This window comes from Pristiophorus japonicus, chromosome 20 (assembly GCF_044704955.1).
Source record: "Pristiophorus japonicus isolate sPriJap1 chromosome 20, sPriJap1.hap1, whole genome shotgun sequence".
Classification (NCBI taxonomy): domain Eukaryota; kingdom Metazoa; phylum Chordata; class Chondrichthyes; family Pristiophoridae; genus Pristiophorus; species Pristiophorus japonicus.
Window position 1 is genome coordinate 7,781,335 of NC_091996.1, and position 12,549 is coordinate 7,793,883.

Here is a 12,549-nt window from a genome sequence, read left to right on the forward strand (position 1 = left end):
TAACCACCGATTTCCAACCCGAAAAGGACCCATTGATCCCGACTCTCTGCTTTCTGTTAGCCAGCCTATTCTCTATCCATGCTAATACATTTCCTCTGACTCCGCGTACCTTTATCTTTTGCAGTAACCTTTTGTGTGGCACCTTATCGAATGCCTTTGGAAATCTAAATACACCACATCCATCGGTACACCTCTATCCACCATGCTCGTTATATCTTCAAAGAATTCCAGTAAATTAGTTAAACATGATTTCACCTTCATGAATACATGTTGCGTCTGCTTGATTGCACTATTCCTATCTAGATGTCCTGTTATTTCTTCCTTAATGATAGTTTCCAGCATTTTCCCCACTACAGATGTTAAACTAACCGGCCTTTTGTCTGCCCCCTTTTTTAAACAGAGGCGTTACATTAGCTGCTTTCCAATCCGCTGGTACCTCCCCAGAGTCCAGAGAATTTTGGTAGATTATAACGAATGCATCTGCTATAACTTCTGCCATCTCTTTTAATACCCTGGGATGCATTTCATCAGGACCAGGGGACTTGTCTACCTTGAGTCCCATTAGCCTGTCCAGCACTACCCCCCCCTAGTGATAGTGATTATCTCAAGGTCCTCCCTTCCCACATTCCCGGGACCAGCAATATTTGGCATGGTTTTTGTGTCTTCCCCTGTGAAGACCGAAGCAAAATAATTGTTTAAGGTCACAGCCATTTCCACATTTCCCATTATTAAATCCCCTTCTCATCTTCTAAGGGACCAACATTTACTTTAGTCACTCTTTTGCGTTTTATATATCGGTAAAAGCTTTTACTATCTGTTTTTATGTTTTGCGCAAGCTTACTTTCGTAATCTATCTTTCCTTTCTTTATTGCTTTCTTCGTCATTCTTTGCTGTCGTTTAAAATTTTCCCAATCTTCTCGTTTCCCACTAACCTTGGCCACCTTATACGCATTGGTTTTTAATTTGATACTCCCCTTTATTTCCCTGGTTATCCCCGGCTGGTTACGGTTATACATTATGTCCCTTCCTGTCACACTCTGGTTTTCATTCCCCCCAGTGTCACCTTGCTCTTGTTGCCTTCTCCTGATTCTTTGACTTTTTAAATTGTCGCTCACCTGCATCCTCCGCCCACCGCTAGTTTAAAGCCCTCCGATTGGCTAAGGCTCCTGACGCGCCCCACCAAGAGCTCTAATCCGAGTGGTGGACGGTGCTGTCAATCCGATTGCGACCGGAGATACTATTGGCCGATGCATCGGTAACACGCCCATCTCCATCTGCGATCCGGTTGGAGGATGCTGCCGTCCAGCGCGGACTCGCCGGCCAAGTCCCGCCCCAACCGCGACGCGATTGGCTGCCTTGCCGCACGCGGCCGGCTGAGATCGGCAATGCGATTGGGCTAGCCGCTGCTGTCAATCAGCGCTGCCGGCGTGGCCGGCCGCTCTGAGTCAGCTATTCCCGCGCGGACGTGGTCGGTCGGCGTTCGTTTTTTTTAAAAAAAAATTCTCTGTGGCGGGAGGAGGAGGAGGAGGGGGGAAAAAAAAATTCAACAAAAACTGTCCGTTTCTCTCCTCCGGAGCCCCTCGCGCCTCGCCCGGCAATGCAAGATCGCGCCCCCGTCACCGCCTCACCGGTCTTGCGCGAGCGCGAGCGCGAGCCGGCCGACGCTCAGGGCCAGGCGGCGCGGCTGGAGCAGGAGCAGCGGCTGCACGTCCTCTTCCACCAGCTGGACGTCAACCAGGACGGCGGGCTGTGCGTCGACGACCTGGCGGCCGGCCTGCTGCGGCTGGGCGTCCACCGTACCGAGTCCGAACTGAGGGTGAGTCGAAGTGGTTTCACCGCCCGCCCGCTCCCGCTCTCTCTCTTTCTCCGGTCCCGGGGCTTGGAAACGCCGGTAGGCCCGCTGCCGGCCGGCGTGATGTGATGTGATGTGATGTGTGTCGGGGGCCGGCCGGGAGGGGAGGATGTGGGCGGCGTGCCGCTCTTGTCCGCCGGCCAGCTTCTGAGGCGCGCGCTCTCCACCCACTTGTGTTGTCCGAGTCCGGACACACACACACACACACACACACACACACAACCAAATCGCCTTTAAACAGTACCCCCCCCCGTGCAATGCCTTCCTCGAGAGCGCATCACTATCACAGCCAGTGAAAATCTTTTCAAGGTCAAGTCGGGTTCCCAATTATCGTAGGGAGAGTGCACGGCAAGATCCCACGCACAGCGGGCGAGTCACCACCATACAGCAAAATTCCCCCCTACACACACACACACACACACAATGGGTAACTTGGCAGCACACAGCAAGATCCCCCCCCCCCCACACACACACACACACACACTGGGTAATTTGGCCCGCACAGCAAGATCCCACACGTAGTGTAACTTGGCAGCACACGGCAAGATCCCCCACACATAATTGGTAATTCAGCCCCGCACAGCAAGAGCCCACGACACTGGGTAATTTGTTCCGCACAGCAAGATCCCCCACATAATGTAACTTGGCAGCGCACAGCAAGATTCCATACACACAACGGGGTAACTCAGCATGCAACAAGACCCCACAACCATGGGTAATTCAGGTCCGCACAGCACTATCCCATAAACAGCGGGTGACTTGGCACTGCACTGCAAAATCCCACATCCAATAGATAACTTGATAGCACACGGGAAGATCCCATATACAGTGGCTAACTTTGTACGTCGCACATAATGGGTATTCGGCAGCAGACAGCAAGATCCCACAAGCACTGGAATATAGCAGCCAATTTGCACACAGCAAGATCCCACAAATAGCAAGGTGACAATGGCCAGGTTGGTGAGTGATAAATATTGGCCAGGCACTGGGAATGCCAGATTTACATCGCCCCACCATTGGCAGCCGTGCCTTCAGCTGCCTGGGCCCTAACAATAACTTGCATTTATATAGTGCCTTTTAAAGTAGTAAAACTTTCCAAGGCGCTTCAGGAGAGTTGTCAAACCGAGCCACATCATGAGATATTAGAAGAGGTGACCTTAAAGCTTTGTTAAAGGGGTTTAGCGTCTGCAGACTTTTGGTAGAGCGAGTTCCAGATTTCCACTACCCAGAAAATTCAGCTAGATTAGTTTGACACGACCTACCCGTCACAAATCACTACAGGTTGTATTTCTCCAGTCCAGGACTCTTTGGTCCGGAAACATCTCTGGTCTGGCATCATTCCTGCCGGGGGGTCGCGACCCGCTCTGTGTCCTAGGGCTGGCTGTTACTCTTCTCGCCGCTGCCTCCGGTGTTCCATCCTTGGTTGGGTCAGCGTGGAGAGGAAGCGAGTAGTGTGGCGGCTGACTGAGGTGCCGAAGCTGGGCCTGAGAAATGCTAAGCAATAGGCTGGATCATTGTCAGCAATACCTGGTAAGTCTTGGGGTACTGCTGACAACGCTCGGGTCAGCGTGACCTCCTGTGGTCTGGAAAATTCTCTGGTCCGACACCGGTCAGGTCCGAAAGATGCCAGACTGGAGAGGTACAACTGTACTAATACAACCAAGCTAAAAGAACTTGATTTGAGTTAAAACATAAGAAATAGGAGTAGGCCATTTGATCCATCGAGCATGATCCAACATTTAATAACATGGCTGATCTGATCACGGACTCAGCTCCACTTCCCTGTCCGTTCCCCATAACCCTTTATTCCATAATTGCTCAAAAATCTGTCCATCTCCGCCTAAATATATTCAATGACGCAGCCTCCACAGCTCTCTGGGGCAGAGAATTCCATAGATTTACAACCCTTTGAGAGAAGAAATTCCTCCTCATCTCAGTTTTAAATGGACAGCCCCTTATTAGACTATGCCTCCTAGTTTTAGTTTCCCCTATGAGTGGAAATAGCCTCTCTGCATCCACCTTGCCGAGCCCCCTCATTATCTTATATGTTTCGATAAGATCACCTCTCATTCTTCTGAATTCCAATGTGTATAGGCACAGCCTACTCAACCTATCTTCATAAGTCAAACCCCTCATCTCGGGAATCAACCTAGTGAATCTTCTCTGAACAACCTCCAATGCAAGTATATTCTTCCTTAAATACAGAGACCAAAACTGTACCCAGTACTCAAGGTGTGGCCTCACCAATACCCTGTACAGTTGTAGCAGGACGTCTCTGCTTTTATACTCTATCCCCCTTGCAATAAAGGCCAACATTCCATTTGCCTTCCTGATTACTTGCTGTACCTGCATATTAACTTTTTGTGTTTCATGCACAAGGACCTCAAGGTCCCTCTGTACTGCAACACTTTCCAATTTTTCTCCATTTAAATTGTAATTTATTTTTCTGTTTTTTCTGCCAAAGTGGATAATCTCACATTTTCCCGCATTATACTCCATCTGCCAAATTTTTGCCCGCTCATTTAGCCTGTCTATATCCCTTTGCAGGTTTTGTGTCCTCCTCACACTTTTCTTTCCCACCCATCTTTGTATCATCAACAAACTTGGCTACATTACACAAGGTCCCTTCATCCAAGTCATTAATGTAGATTGTATATAGTTGAGGACCCAGCACTGATCACTTCGGCACCCCACTAGTCACTGTTTGCCAACAGGAAAATGACCCATTTATCCCGACTCTGTTTTCTGTTAGTCAGCCAATCCTCTATCCATGTTAATATATTACCCCCAACCCCGTGAACTTTTATCTTATGCAGTAACCTTTTATGTGGCACCTTATCGAATGCCTTCTGGAAATCCAAATACACCCCATCCACCTTATCCACCCTGCTCGTTACATTCTCAAAAAAACTCCAGCAAATTTGTCAAACATGAATTCCCTTTCATAAAACCATGCTGATTCTGCTTGATGGAATTATGCTTTTCCAAATGTCCTGCTACTGCTTCCTTAATAATGGACTCCAGCATTTTTTCCAACGACAGATGTTAGGCTAACTGGTCTATAGTTTCCTGCTTTTTGTCTGCCTCCTTTTTTTAAATGGGGCATTACATTTGCTGTTTTCCAATCTGCTGGGACCGCCTCAGAATCTGGGGAATTTTGGTAGATTACAACCAATGCATCCACTATCTCTGCAGCCACCTCTTTTAAGACTCTAGGATGTAAGCCGTCGGGTCCAGGGGACTTGTCTGCCTTTAGTCCCATTATTTTACCGAGTACTACCGAAGGTTCACCAGACTGATTCCCGGGATGGCAGGACTGACATATGAAGAAAGACTGGATCGACTAGGCTTATATTCACTGGAATTTAGAAGAATGAGAAGGGATCTCATAGAAACGTTTAAAATTCTGACGGGTTTAGACAGGTTAGATGCAGGAAGAATGTTCCCAATGTTGGGGAAGTCCAGAACCAGGGGTCATAGTGTAAGGATAAGGGGTGGGCCATTTAGGACCGAGATGCGAAACTTCTTTACTCAGAAAATTGTGAACCTGTGGAATTCTCTGCCACAAAGTTATTGAGGCCAGTTCGTTAGATATATTCAAAAGGGAGTTAGATGTGGCCCTTATGGCTAAAGGGATAAAAGGGTATGGCGAGAAAGCAGGGATGAGGTACTGAAGTTGCATGATCAGCCATGATCATATTGAATGGTGGTGCAAGCTTGAAGGACCGAATGGCCTACTCGTGCACCTATTTTCTATGTTTCTATGTTTCATTAGTGATAATGATTGTATGAAGTTCCTCCCTATAGCCCCTTGATTATCCACTATTGGGATCTTTTTAGTGTCTTCTACCGTGAAGACTGATACAAAATATTTGTTCAACGTCTCTGCCAGTTCCATGTTCTCCATTATTAATTCCCCAGTCTCATCCTCTAGGGCCAATATTTATTTTTGGCCACTCTTTTCCTTTTTATATATCTGTAGAAACTCTTGCTATCTGTTTTTATATTTTGTGCTAGTTTACTCTCATAATCTATCTTCCCTCTCTATCATTTTTTTAGTCGTTCTTTGCTGGCTTTTAAAAGTTTCCCAATCCTCTGGCCTCCTACTAGTCTTGACCACATTGTATGCCCTTGTTTTCAATTTGATACCATCCCTTATTTCCTTAGTTAGCCACAGATTGGTTATCCCTTCTCTTGGTCTTTCCTTCTCATTGGGATATATTTTTGTTGCGAGTTATGAAATATCTCCTTAAATGTCTGTCACTGATCATCAACTGTCCCATACTTTAATCTATTTTCCCAGTCCACTTTAGCCAATTCTGCACTCATATGTTTGTTGTCTTTATTTAAGCTAAGGACCCTGGTTTGAGATCCAACTTTCTCACCCTCCAACTGAATTGAAATTCGACCATGTTATGGTCACTCGTTGTTGCCGTTCCTTTATTACAAGCCTCCATTATTTCTTGGATTATACTCCGTCCAACAGTGTAGCTACTGTTCGGGGCCTATAGACTATGCCCACCAGCGACCTTTTCCCCTTAATTATTCCTTATCGCCACCAAACTGATTCAACATCTTGATCTTCTGAGTCATTATCGTTTCTCACCAATGCACTGTCCTGTCCTATCCTTTATTAAAAGAGCTACCCCACCTCTTTTTCCTTTCTGTCTGTCCTTCCGAATTAGATGATGTGCAGGTAGTCGATAAAAGGCACAGTGGTGAACTTTCACTTTTATTGCCATGTGGAAAGCAGCCGATAGTACACTCCCCTCGATTTTCTTTCCATTGAAGTTGGTGGAAACTAAAATTAGATGGGGTGTAAAATGGGCAGCAGATCAGCTCCCGCCTGTTTTCAACCTGCTAATTAAAGTGAAAACTCACACCCCAATGTGCCCTGTGGTCCCTACTGGTCTGATCACTTGTGCTTGTCACTGTCCCTACATTTGTCAATTGATTCCCTACTGGTGAACACTGCAGGACTTGCCTGCCTTATCAAGCATGAGAATGAAATTGCCATTTAATACTCTCACACATTCGTAGTATGACTGGACCAATTGCTTTCGGCAAGGGTGGGGAACATTTTTCGTGGTGAGAACAACAGGAGTAGACCATTCATCCCCTGGAGATTGTTCTGCCATTCAGTCATATCATGCCTGATCTGTACATCAACTCCATTTACTCGCCTTTGAACTGTATCCCTTGGTACCCTCACTTACCAAATCTATTGATTTAGATCTTGAAAATTTCAATAGACCAGGGGAGCGAGTTCCAGATTTCCAATATTTTTTTGTGGGAGAAAACAAATGCTTCATGGTTTCACTTGTAAATGGCCCAGCTCTGATTTTAAGATTGTGCCCCATTGTTCTGGATTGTCCCCCACCAGAGGAAATTGCTTGCGCACAGTGTTGCCCTGTGGGGCCCAGACAAAAATTAAGCTAGTTGTTGTGAATTTATTGCAGAACTTGTTGTTCTTGCCTTTTCTTTGCTCTGAGTTGACATCGGTAGTACTTTGTACTGCAGTTTCAAAGCACATCAAAAATGTTGCAAGCTTTTATAATAAAATTCCATACAAGCACGTTTCAGTTAGGTAGTAGGATGAGCAAAGCCTAAATACCATGGGATAGATAAACAGTATCATATTACTGTAAAGTGACTTAACATTATTGTAAACTTAAAACCTTGTAATGCGTAGCCCTATTTTTCATAAAAGTTTCCTTTCATAACATCAGAGATGCTGAAGGTAATGTAATGTTTTTGTTTTCTACAGATTGTCTTATTTGTTGCACTCCCAAGTGTTTCTTAGCAGAAAATCTCATGATTTTATCGCAATGATTTTTTCTCTGAGGCTGGTCTCCTGATCTTGAAGCTGTACATTGAGTTTTTAAGCTGCGGCACTTGGTTTTGGCAAAAAAAAGTTCCTAAGATTGAATAAAACCACCATCTGAATTTCAGAGAATATATGCAATGTGATTGCTGGATATAATTTCAAGCCTGTAATTTCATTCTGTCGTGCAAATGATGGTTATAAAGTGCTTCAGTTTTGCTCAATTGTTGACCTGAGCATTTTGGATGAGATTACAGCTTTGAAATTACTTGCAGCTATCTATTTCTCTTGAGACCAGCACAGGTTTATACTTATGTATAGAGTGACTGGGAACAAGGCTCGAGTTTCGTGCTGTTCTGCTATTTCATGGCATATCAAGATGCAGTTATCATTCTCATTCAGGCTGGTATAAAGAGGAATCCTGATTTCATTCTGGAATAATGAACAGCATTCTGATATTTTGTCTTGCAAACCACATACACCTAAGGTGTTGCCACTTGGTTTATTTCATTATGCTAAAAGTTGCATACAACATATAACATTGCTCTAGCTAACATTGTGTGATACTCATAATTCATCCCAATATTGCTGCTAGCAGTCTTACTACCAGTATGTCACCCTCGTGTTCTCTCCAATTTGTGTCTTATTTGCGTCTTAATTTGCGTCTTAACTCCATTTACCTGCCTTGGTTCTGTAATCCTTAATCCCCCTCTGCCTAACAAAAATCTGTCAATTAGGAACCCTCACTAATATGTCCTTACTATACAGTACAAATGTACACGAGGCCCATACTAGAGAGAAGGTCACTCTGTGACCAGTAACCTTTATTCCAGCACTGAAGTGGAGAAGATGGATGGAGCTTCCCCTTTTATACCTGAAAGTCCAGGTTAGGAGTGTCTCCCACAAGTTCACCACCTAGTGGTCAGTGTTCTCACGGTGTACAACTTAGGTCAGTTTATACATGGATTACAATGGCAGTTGAATACGTGGCACTCACCACATTTAAAAGATAATTGGATGTGCACTTAAAGTGCCGTAATCTACAGGGCTACGGACCAAGAGCTGGAAAGTGGGATTAGGTTGGATAACACTTGGTCAGCCGGCACGGACACGATGGGCCGAAATGGCCTCCTTCCGTGCTGTAAATTTCTATGATTCTATGAATCTCAGTTCTGAAATTTTCAATTGACCCCATCCCCCCAGAGCCTCAACCGCTTTTTGTGGTGGGAGAGTTCGAGATTTCCACTACCTTTTGTGTGAGGAAAAATGTACTTACCGGACCGGGTATTGAACCCGGGCCATAGAAGTAAGAACACCAAATCTTAACCACTGGACCACCAAACAAGGAGGGAGCAGAATGTGAGGGGTCATTCCCCTTGCTGCCCAAATCCAGATATAAAAACAGAAAATGCTGGAAATACTCAGTGGGTCGGGCAGCATCTGTGGAGTGAGAAACAGAGTTAACGTTTCAGGTCGATAACCCTTCGTTAGAACTGGGAAAAATTAGAGATAGAACAGGTTTTCAAGCAAGTGCAGGGGCAGGGAAAGGGGGGAGGGGAGGAAAGATGAAGGGGAATGTCTGTGACAGAGTGGAAGGCAGGAGCGATTAAGAGACAAAAAGGATGATGGAGCAAGGCGAAAGGAGATGGTAATGAGACAAGTTAAGAAACAAAAGGTGTGTCTGGAAGAGGAGTAAATGGGAATGGCAGAATTATCAACAGCTGCCATGTGAAAAAATAGGGGCAGAGGTTATGGTCTGAAATTGTTCAACTCAATGTTGAGTCCAGAAGGCTGTAAAGTGCCGAATCGCAAGATGAGGCGCTGTTCCTCGAGTTTACGTTGAGCTTCGTTGGAACAGTGTAGGAGGCCGAGGACGGAGAGGTCAGAGTGGGAGTGGAGCGGGGAATTAAAGTGACAGGTGACCGGATCTCGGGGTCATGCTTACGGAATGAACGGAGGTGCTCCACAAAGCAGTCACCCAATCTGCGTTTGGTCTCCCCAGTGTAGAGGAGATAAATCACTGTTTCACCTGGAGTGTTTGGGGCCCTGGATAGTGGGCAGGGAGGAAGTAAAAGGGCAGGTGTTGCATCTCTTGTGCTTGCACGGGAAGGTGCCGTGGGAAGGGGAGGGCGTGTTGGGGCTGATTGAGGAGTGGACCAGAGTGTCACGGAGGGAGTGGTTCCCTTCGGAATGCTGAGAGAGGAGGGGAAGATGTGTTTGGTGGTGGATCATGCTGGAGGTGGCGGAAATAGCGGAGGATATTCATTGGATGTGGTGGCTGGTGGGGTGAAAGGCCAAGACAAGCGGAGGGAGGGGAAGGGGTGAGAGCAGGAGTGCGGGAAATACAACAGAACAGTCGAAGACCATGTCAACCACGGTAGAGGGAGAAAGGAAGACCTATCGGAAGCACGAGTATGGAAGGTGGAATCGTCAGAGCAGATGCAAGGGAGACTGAGAAACTGGGAGAATTGAATAGAGTCCTTACATACATTGTTGTATGTAGTATGTTTCCTAAAGCAATAGAGTAGCCATATGTACCTTGTAGATATTATTTTACCATTGCATTGCTGGTGCTGCGAGAACAGGTGAACACTTGTTTGTAGTTCGGCAAGATTGGTCCTCATTTAGACTAACATCCAGAATTATTGTCACATTAAAAAAAAATTTGGTCAGTATTGTTTGTGCATTTCATATGCATTCCTGCTGCACTGAGACTACCCCATCTCGCACCAGGTCTAACAGTTTCCTTCCTCATCTGTGCCAATTCCGACTGCCTTCCAATCCCCATTAACCCCCCCTCCCCCCACCCCCCAACAGACGTGCTCATAGCATACAGGCCCATGTGCAGAACAATGCTGTGAAAAGCTAGCAAAGCTTTAGTCATTTTGAGCTGAAGGAGAAAACAAGACTCCGAGGCCGATAGAAATGTGGATACTCTGCTGTGCGATGGGGAGGGGTTTATTTTTAATTTGGGTAAATGGGTAACGAGGATTTTCCCTGCCCAGGGCAAAGCCTTTGTCGGAGGAAGTCATTGATGCAAGCTATCCCATTCTGAACTAGATATCTAAGATCTTTGTCTAATGAGGTTCAGTGTGGAACCAAGAGGGATGATAGCAGATATCCTGCTAGATTCAAATTCGTGTAATCGGGTGAGATTGCATCAGGCAAGGAATGCACTATTATCATCATAGGCAGTCCCTCGAAATCGAGAAAGACTTGTTTCCACTCTAAAAGTGAGCTCTCAGGTGACTGTACAGTCCAATATGGGAATTACAGTCTCTGTCACAGTTGGGACAGACAGTGGTTGAAGGAAGGGGTGGGTGAGGAGTCTGGTTTGTTGCACGCTCCTTCTGCTGTCTGCGCTTGATTTCTGCAAGCTCTCGGCGACGAGACTCGAGGTGCTCAACGCCCTCCCAGATGCTCTTCCTCCACTTAGGGCAGTCTTGTGCCAGGGATTCCCAGGTGCCGGTGGGGATGTTGCACTTTATCAAGGAGGCTTTGAGGGTGTCCTTGAAATGTTTCCTCTGCCCACCTGGGGCACGCTTGCTGTGTAGGAGTTCCAAGTAGAGCGCTTGCTTTGGAAGTCTCGTGTTGGGCATGTGGACGATGTGGCCCGCCCAACGGAGCTGGTCCAGCATGGTCAGTGCTTCGCTGCTGGGGATGTTGGCCTGAGCGAGAACTCCGATGTTGATGGTACTTCTCCAGCGCTTTGAGGTATCTTTTGTCTCTGAGCTATATAGGAGGGCGAGTATCACTACTGCCCTGTAGACCATAAGTTTGGTGCCAGATTTGAGGTCCTGGCCTTCAAACACTCTCTTCTTCAGGTGACCGAAGGCTGCACTGGCACACTCAACCAGGAAACACCGACTGGTTTGATGAGAACGACCAGGAGGTCCAGGAGCTAATAAGTCACAAGCGCAAGGCATTTCTGAACTTAAAGCAGCAACCCAATTCGGGAGCAGCAAAGCAGCTCTACCGGTGATTGAACAGTCCAATATGGGAATTACCGTCTCTGTCACAGGTGAGACAAACAGTGGTTGAAGGAAGGGGTGGGTGAAGTTTGCTGCTCACTCCTAAAAACCCACGACCTAAAGAATAGATGGGGGTGGAGAAAGCACAGGTGATTCAGCAGCTGGCCGACAGCCATGACGTGCGAGGATTCTTCACCGCAGTTGTTTCATAACATGGTCTTATTGGATATGCCTCTGTTGAAAAAGGGAGCACATTGGACCCAATGAAAAATAGAAGACATGATTTGAAAGCAAGGATCCATTATGCTCATGGCAGGAGAGCTCGGTCACGTGATATGCTCCTCCTGTACCATGTGGGAACTCGGGGACACTTCCGGTGTCCCTGACGACTACGTGTGTGGGAAGTGTATCCGCCTCCAGCTCCTGACGGACCGCGTTGCGGAATTGGAGCTGAGGGTGGATTCACTCTGGAGCATCCACGATACTGAGAATGACGTGAGTAGCACGTGTAGCGAGTTGGTCTTATCGCAGGTGCAGGGTCCACAGCCAGCTAGGGAATGGAAGACCAGCAGGAAGAGCAGTGCAAGAAAGGTAGTGCAGGGGTCCCCTGCGGTCATCCCCCTGCAAAACAGATACACTGCTTTGAGTACTGTTGAGAGGGATGACTCATCAGGGAGGGCAGCAACAGCCAAGTTCATGGCACCGTGGCTGGCTCTGTTGCACAGGAGGGCAGGAAAAAGAGTGGGAGAGCGATAGTGATAGGGGATTCAATTGTAAGGGGAATAGATAGGCGTTTCTGCGGCCGCAACCGAGACTCCAGGATGGTATGTTGCCTCCCTGGTGCAAGGGTCAAGGATGTCTCGGAGCGGGTGCAGGACATTCTAAAAAGGGAGGGAGAACAG

At 46.8% G+C, this 12,549-nt stretch overlaps 1 protein-coding gene across 2 annotated transcripts in view; it reads left to right on the forward strand.

The window, feature by feature from the left end:
- The first annotated feature begins 1,446 nt into the window (after positions 1 to 1,446).
- The window catches only part of slc25a25b (solute carrier family 25 member 25b), a 49,041-nt gene continuing 37,938 nt past the window's right edge, over positions 1,447 to 12,549 (forward strand). Inside the window, exon 1 of one of the 2 annotated variants that reach the window (XM_070863725.1) lies at positions 1,447 to 1,816. In XM_070863725.1, coding sequence (XP_070719826.1) covers positions 1,598 to 1,816 — 219 coding nt within the window. In that variant the 5' untranslated portion in view covers positions 1,447 to 1,597. The remainder of the gene's footprint in view (positions 1,817 to 12,549) is intronic. The other variant, XM_070863726.1, reaches the window with a different exon arrangement.